Source organism: Cebidichthys violaceus, unplaced genomic scaffold, assembly GCF_023349555.1.
Source record: "Cebidichthys violaceus isolate CVI_PGR_0920_01 unplaced genomic scaffold, fCebVio1.0.p SCAF_5, whole genome shotgun sequence".
Taxonomy (NCBI): domain Eukaryota; kingdom Metazoa; phylum Chordata; class Actinopteri; order Perciformes; family Stichaeidae; genus Cebidichthys; species Cebidichthys violaceus.
In genome coordinates, this window is record NW_027176705.1 from 2217971 (window position 1) to 2226081 (window position 8111).

The 8111-nt window shown below is 43.0% G+C and overlaps 1 protein-coding gene across 3 annotated transcripts; it reads left to right on the forward strand.

Annotated features, from left to right (window-relative positions):
* Positions 1-441: 441 nt before the first annotated feature.
* irx5a (iroquois homeobox 5a) lies at positions 442-5237 on the forward strand. 3 transcript variants are annotated; one of them, XM_068731076.1, is made up of 3 exons: positions 442-1172; positions 2116-2554; positions 3257-5237. In XM_068731076.1, exons 1-3 carry the CDS (start codon positions 930-932, stop codon positions 3934-3936), a joined length of 1362 nt encoding a protein of 453 aa, XP_068587177.1. In that variant the 5' UTR covers positions 442-929; the 3' UTR covers positions 3937-5237. The 3 variants fall into 3 exon arrangements, with proteins under 3 accessions (XP_068587177.1, XP_068587175.1, XP_068587176.1); XM_068731074.1 differs by having other exon boundaries at positions 445-1187; positions 2116-2521; positions 3227-5237; XM_068731075.1 differs by having other exon boundaries at positions 445-1172; positions 2116-2521; positions 3227-5237.
* Positions 5238-8111: the final 2874 nt, after the last annotated feature.

Here is an 8111-nt window from a genome sequence, read left to right on the forward strand (position 1 = left end):
CATCCTGGCATACAACAGCCGATTTGTTATTGATCAAGTGTGAAAGTGACGGCTTCGTGTATGGGGGGAAAAAAGAAAAAAAAGAAAAAAAGAAGAAAGTTGGGAGTTGACAGACTCGCATGATGTCGCCATCCAAAGGGGGGCTGCCAGGCGCACTTGAGACTTACTGCAACGAGCCTTGTTAAAGGGTGAAAAAATAGAGAAATAGAGAATGAGACGGATTGTTAGTTAATGCGAGAGAGAGAGAGAGAGAGAGAGAGAGAGAGAGAGAGAGAGAGAGAGAGAGAGAGAGAGAGAGAGAAAGAGAGAGAGAGCGGGAGGGAGGGAGAGAGAAAGAGAGAGGGAGGGAGAGAGAGGGAGAGAACGACAGAGAGAGAGAGAGGGAGAGCGAGGGAGGGGGTGAGGAGGAAGAGAGAGAGAGAGAGAGAAAGAGAGAGAGAGAGCATGGATTTGGGCAGGGCTGTGGTTACCCAGCATAAGCTCGCCTTTTCCTTCGGTGACTACACCCCGAGAGGAGGAGCATAGTAAGCGTCAGGATCCTCAATTTTTCAACTTAGCATCTTGGCAGGACATTTTCCCAAGCAAAGCCCCCGTCCGACGGGTAAAAAAAAAACTTCTGCGCGGGCATGAGAGCGAGGGTTCAACTCAGATAAGGGAGCAACAGAAAAACAAAACGAGACAAAACATCCGACGGACAGTGGCTGGCTGGCCGGCAGCGACCAAAATAATCCACCCAACACCTAAGCCTCTCTTTATTTAATCACTTTTACTTTTTTCCCCCTTCACCATTGTCATTTAGAAGGAGGAGGGGGGGGAGACAGGCAGCTGGTCTGCAGACACACGGCTCTATGCGCTCCGACAGCAGCGCATGAGAAAATAAAGGGAGGAAAGTGCGCAAGTTAAGTGGCTTAGACTCTCCGGGCTCCAGCATGGCGTATCCTCAGGGCTACTTGTACCAGCCGTCCGCTTCTCTAGCCCTGTATTCATGCCCTGCGTACAGCACCAGCGTGATATCGGGACCCAGAACCGAGGAACTTGGGAGATCCTCTTCGGGATCTGCTTTTGCGCCCTATGCCGGATCTACCGCGTTCACCAGCGCCTCGCCAGGCTACAACTCCCACTTGCCATACAGTGCGGACGCGGCAGCGGCTGCCACATTCACCTCGTACGTGGTGAGTAAACTAAAGGTGATTATTCAATCTAATAGGAAATACAAAGCGAGGACATATTCGCTCGTTATAGAAGTCTAAAATACCCACTGTGCATGCGGGATCCAAGCGATTAAGAGGGAAATGTGCGTCACTGGAGTGCGTGAATATAATGTTACAGAATGTCAAGGTCCAGAAAACATGTTGTTCAGGAAACCGAAGTATTTTCACCGCGTTGTGTGCTATAATGTGGTTCTTAAGGAAATCGTAGTTTTTGTATGAGACAGCGTGGACAATGCTGAGCCAAAGCTGTATGCTCATAACCGACGCCGTGTGATGGCAATTTAGGTCACTGCATGTTTCTTGTCATCATCTTAGTTGTGCCAGTTGTACAACTGAAATATTGCAACTTTGGACAAAAGAAAAACGGAGGAAAATTGTCTTTCACTTTTGTTGTTGTCTCGTGGCAGCACACGTAGCTCATTCAGACGTGGCTGCACTACAAAGGCTGATCCCAGTAGAATAGGCAAATAAGCGCAAGTGTATAAGGCCCTTTGTGCATAATGTAAATACGTTATCATAATTGCAAATTGTAGGATTTTAATGGCGAGAATAAAATTCGCTTCATGCTGACATAATGTAAATAATAATTAAAACGCATATAGCAACTGAAATTGCAAAAAACCAGTCATGTCAAAAAAAAACTTCATACACATTAACTTCAAACTTGAACTACTGGATTAAAGCCAGTGTATTCGTGTACGTGTGTGTGCGCGTGTGTGTGTGTGTGTGTGTGTGTGTGTGTGTGTGTGTGTGCGCGCGCGCGCAAATGCCCATGCGCGTGCGTGTGTTCATGTGTGTGTGTCCATGTTTGTGTGTCCTTTTAACTATTTTTGAAGCAGTCCAGAAAAATGATTGTGAGCGAACTTTTACACACTTTTTCATTATGTATTTTTCTGTATCACAGGGTTCTCCCTATGACCACACCACGGGCATGGCCGGCTCAATAGGATACCACCCTTACGCAGCATCCTTGGGCAGCTACCCTTATGGTGACCCAGCATATCGTAAAAACGCAACCCGGGACGCCACCGCCACCCTGAAGGCCTGGCTCGGCGAGCACCGCAAGAACCCCTACCCGACCAAGGGCGAGAAGATCATGCTGGCCATCATTACTAAGATGACCCTCACCCAGGTGTCCACCTGGTTCGCCAACGCCAGGAGGAGGCTAAAGAAGGAGAACAAGATGACCTGGACTCCTCGGAACCGGAGCGAGGACGAGGAGGAAGACGAGAATATTGATTTGGAGAAAAACGACGACGACGAGCCAAACAAGCCCACAGACAAGGGAGACTCCACAGACACAGAAGCAGGTTGGTGGTGCAGAGAAAAAAAAGAAAAAAAAGGCAAAAAAAAAAAATCATCAATTTTTCATCGCAGTCGTTTCCACTCTGGGTGCAAAATTGATTGCTGGTTAATGGTGGTATATTATTTATAATGGGACAATTGCTTTAAATAATAATCACCTTGAACTCCCCTCGTTTGACTTCTCGGGGGCTGAAATTGCTGGTGACGCAAAGTGTTTAGCAGTCAATTTATCTTTAACTGCATAATAAGGATACAGCTGGTGTATTGCGCTGGGTATTCGGCTAAAAAAAATATCGCCTTTGTATGCTCATTATATCCCAGCTTTGAGCGGTTGATGAATGCTTATTATCATTATGAGCGATGCGATAATATTTGGTACTGAAAATATATTTGTAAATGAAAATAGTCAACTTGCTGTGCGCTCAGACTTTAATTATATCACATTGTTCGTGTCTGTGCAACACTGCTGTACTCGTTCATAATTATGGAGAGCGATTCGCTCACCTTTTTTTACACCACACATCTTTATGAGGGACAGTTATAGCATGTGCTCCAAATGTTTTTTTAAGGGAAACGTGCATAAATAGCTTTATGTTTATACATCCGATTCCAGTTTGCCTCGCGATCGCCCGAAACATATGTTCCAGTTTCATCAACGTTTTAATGTCACGCTTATTTGGCAGTAACTCTATTCTTTATTTGTGCTTTAGATCATAAACTGCTGAACCCAGGGGACATAGGCTGTGACAGATTTAAAGAGGAGAACCATGGCAAAGACACGGATCCCCTTCTGAGCGACTCGGAGTTAAAAGACCAGGAGGAGCGGACTACAGAGTTGCTGCCGGATTCCGCAAAACCAACCACTTCGTCTCCCTCGGCGGTGCCCCGAGGGAACCAGGCCGCTGCGCAGCAAGACAAGCCGTCAGATTTGAGCCATGCGCCGGGTACGGTGACCAGCAACGTGACCTCTGTTATCCACTCGCCCCCTTCGGCCCCGAAACCCAAACTCTGGTCCCTTGCGGAGATCGCCACGTCCTCAGACAGGTGTAAGGGCAGCGGCGAGGCGCCACAGGCTTGCCCCGGTTTGGGTCACAGCGCGGTAATGGGCACCAACGCGTCTCCATCACGGTCCTCCCCTCAGTGCCCGCTCCCCAACAGCACGGTCCTATCCAGGCCTCTGTACTACACCTCCCCCTTCTACCCCGGCTACACGAACTATGGGGGCAGTTTTGGACATCTTCACAGTAACCACGGCTCGGTAACCACGGGCTCCACGGCACATTTCAATGGATTAAACCAGACTGTGTTAAATAGAGCAGAGGCTTTGGTAAGGGAGAGCCAGAAAGTCAGAAGCCAAACGCAGATAGATCTTTGTAAAGACTCCCCTTATGAACTAAAGAAAGGTATGTCAAACATTTAATACCTGATTATTTTCCACTCACCGCGGACTTTTATTTATTTTCTTTGTGGTTGCATTAAAAAAAAAGAAAAGAAAAAAAGAACAATGATGAAGCAAATTCTGAGAACATGTTATTTTCAGAGCAAATGCTTATCTTCAAAGTTTTAGTTTCTGAATGGTTAATCCTAAAGTGTAAAGAGAATGGTCTTAATCGCTGCAGCCGCCTAAGTCTATTTGTATTAAAGACTAACATGTATATTTAATGTAGCATTTTTGTATTTAAAATGGACAACACACTATCTTTGAAGTAAATTATGGAAAGAAAATATATGCTTGTGCAGCGATTATTTTTGGTGAGCCATTGGCTTTGCCTGATATGTGTCAAAAGTGCTTCAAGGCCAATTTATCTACACGAAATATGAATTCAATTTTGCACCGTGACAGATGTTTCTATGGTAGTGCTCATTTCAGAAAAAAAAAAAACATTTTGGTAGTGAGAGCTCTGACAGACTGAAAGTAAAGGCCTACATTCAGCATAAAGATGTTGGAATATCTAAACAATAAAAGGGTTCAGTTTCGTTTTGGGTCGTGCAAATATACATAGTTTTTTTTTTATTTTTGTGACTGAAAAATGTTGGAAACAACACGGAAGTAAATCTTGGTCAATGGCTTATCACTATTTTATTTTTTCTTTGAATACAACGAGGCCCTCTTTTTACTTGAGCATGATTCTAAAAGTGGATATTGATATAATAACAACACCGAGGCGCAGTCATTTAACCCAATTACCTATCGTGTTTTATGCAGAGCAATCAGGTGGTGAACTCCGGTAATGAGCTCGATTTTATGCCAAATTTAGAGCTCATTACTATTTTCCAAGGCGTGGCAAAGCTGTTAAAAGGGACGCGACCATGCATTTAGAACATACTGGCCTATTATATATCATTAATGGAGAGTCTCTTTAATGGCGCGTTAGATGTGAAACACTGGTGTTTGGAGGAAAGGGAGAATGCTGTCATGCACACATGCAGAGACAGGCCGATTCTATTACACTGTGCAGCCGGTAGCCAGGCGCCGTCCTCTAACTCTTCCAACTTCTGCAGGTAGGTGTCACACTTGCTCCTAATTTCAGGGGGACTCTTTGTTAATCCGTCACGGAAACCCATCCCTGATCAAATGGCCTGGTTAAAAGGAAGTGGAGCCAATGGGGCACACACAATGATCACAGTTATTATGAGGATTATAGCAACTTTGACAAGTGGATAAAAAAAGCACAAATTACATACTTGACCGACATGCAGAACAAAAAAAAAAAAACAGAAGGGTATTTCCGAGGCAAACTGAAGAAAGAGAGGTGCTTTTTTTTTTCTTTCTTTTTTTTTGCTGATGATTTATTAATGCTGGATTTATACATTCAACAAAAGAAAAATAAAACAAAACAATTTACTAGGATTATTATGATGATCACTTTTGCTATTATCAAATATTATTTTGAGACATTCTCAGAAAAGGAAGAGATTTGGGCCACCAAAACTTATAGACCTATTTTTCTTTTTTATTTGACCAGCCATTTTTTAGTAAAATTCGTTTATTCTGTGTTTTTTACGGGGCAATTTAAATGGCACAGAATTGTTATTACCATTATTATTATTAGTATTATTATTATTAATGTTGTTATTGTTGACCTCCACTGAAGTGGGACAGCATGCTCTTGTTTATGGCTGCCATTAATCTCCATAGTTTACTTTCCCCTTCTCCAATTTGAAATCTCCCCTGAGGTTTATATAATTCCCTTAGCCTTAATGTCCTCTACTCGGGCCCTCTATTTTAATCTGACAGAGTGTGCTGGAGCAGTGATTGCGACACATCAGCCGGCTAAATAGCATAATTATGTTTTTTCTTTGCCGATCCCCGGAGGATTGAACTGTTCGATGCAATGTCCCCTCAGAGAGTATTAAGAGTTTTATTAGATATCGCGTCGATTTCTCAGAATGGATTGAAGAAGTAACGTTTCACAGGGACAATATATACACTATTTCTGCGGTGTAAATCATCTGTGTGGGAATAGGTAAACACTGTGACCATTTTTTTTTCTTTCGTGTGTGTGTGTGTGTGTGTGTGTGTGTGTGTGTGTGTGTGTGTGTGTGTGTGTGTGTGTGTGTGTGTGTGTGTGTGTGTGTGGCGGAGGGGGGTGTGAGATTACAACGGTACAAACCAAACGCAGAGCCAGAGTGATGGAGTCATTCCGATTAACTTTCTTCATTTAAAAATACACGGGGAATGTTCGGAGGATGATCTGCCAAACGATCCCGAACAGGGAACAGGATAAGACATGTCTAACGATCCTCTCACTATTGAAACAGCCTTAAAAAAAAATCAGACCATTTTTTTAATACAATGCTGTTTTGCTGAAGTTATTATTTTTTACATATTATAGGTTATAATATATTTGTTTTTCTCACAAGCATGTCCAAATCTACCATTCAGCTTTGTCTCCCCAACTGCTGTTTATCAAATCACCCAGTGGGAGATCTATGCTCCTGAAGAGTCTGCATTGAGCATTTGCACTGTAATTATAGCCTATTTATTATTATTAATATTATCTTTATGTTTGAAGTAAGTATTTAAATTATATATTGTATTTTCATAGCATATATCGACAGCTTATCTGATGTCACTGTATTTCAGCTCAACATGGTCACTATATAAGACATAAAAAAACTGTCTCACTAATTAAAATATAGGATATATATTTGATCGTTGATTATACTTGTTCTATTTCTGGGCGTGATGAAAGCCAGTCAATTAACCCCAAGATTACTTGGAGGAGCGGAGCGAGAGGATGTGCAACCCTTCATCAGAGGCATGCTATAGCCTGCAGGGGAGATGCTCCCTGCAACTTAATACAACTTGGTCCCTGGCTTCCCCTGCGCTTGAATGGCGTGTCGGTTCATTGTTGGGATTGCTACAATGTGAGAATACTAAGTAGGGGTGAAACCGTTCCCACGTGTGGAAATGGGGGAAATAATCCGACAGGAGAAGAAGCAGAAGAGAAAAGAGGAGGATAAGGTCTGTACCCTTCACTCCGACTTTGTTACTGTTGAGCGTTCAGACGCACAATCCGGGGTGTTTGGGAAAAAATGCTTCTTATTACTGTCGTCATATCAATTAAACATTTCTCTTCTTCTTCTCCAAAACTGGAAATAAAGGCCATTGGATAGGCTACGTGAATTCCAAAGGCCGCGACTCACGGTTTATTTAAATTTAACTAGTAGGCTAAATACTCCTGCTTGCACGTGAACGAGTAAAATGTACCTTCTTTTTTTTGCCAATCGAAAAATTTGCATAATTAGTATTTGCATATTGCTCTATCAATAGAGACCCACAGTAAAACGATCGTATTCTTTGTCAGAACACGCAGCAACAGCTTCTCTGTCGGTTCGTGTTTGCTCTAAAAGTAGATACGACAGCGTTGGTGTCATCGGGGAGACTTTCAGTGGTGACTGAAAATAGTGCTAATATAAGACTAATGAATAACAAGAGTAAACCGTGGTTTCTTGTTTGTTTTAGACACTTTTGGGAACGGTAGGATCTAATGAAGTGAAAGTTAAGTCTGGCATCCGTGGCCCCGTTAAATCCCTTTATTATAGTAATTATCTTGGCATCCTGTTGTACATTCATCACAGGTATTATTGGCGTTGGATCAACCACTAAAATATGTGTTTTAGTTTAATAGAAGTTTACAATTCTTCAGGCAAAACAAATTAAAAAACAACATAGCACTGCCCGAATTAAAGCATACGTATTTGAGAGGAGATCACGTGCCATTCAACTGTTTATATTAAATGCCATTTGCCTGGTGACCAAGTGGGTACCGGTTTACCCAAAGTGCAAGCCTGAAATATCGGTAGTTTGGCAAGAGATTCGCTGCAGAGGCAGACTCGTGAAGAAACTTGGAGCTGCGGACCAAACAGATTAGACACCTGCCACTGGACAGCTCTGTGCACGCCTCTCAAATGCTACTGTGTCGGACCACGAGGTGAAACCCAAACCTGCTGATAATCACACTCCCAATATCACTGAGGGGATTACTCCGCGGACCAAGCGGTGCGTCCGTATAAACAGCCCGCTGATAAAGAGCCCGTCTACACGGTGGCACACATACGAGTTGGAGGTCAAATTTAGCTCAAATGTGT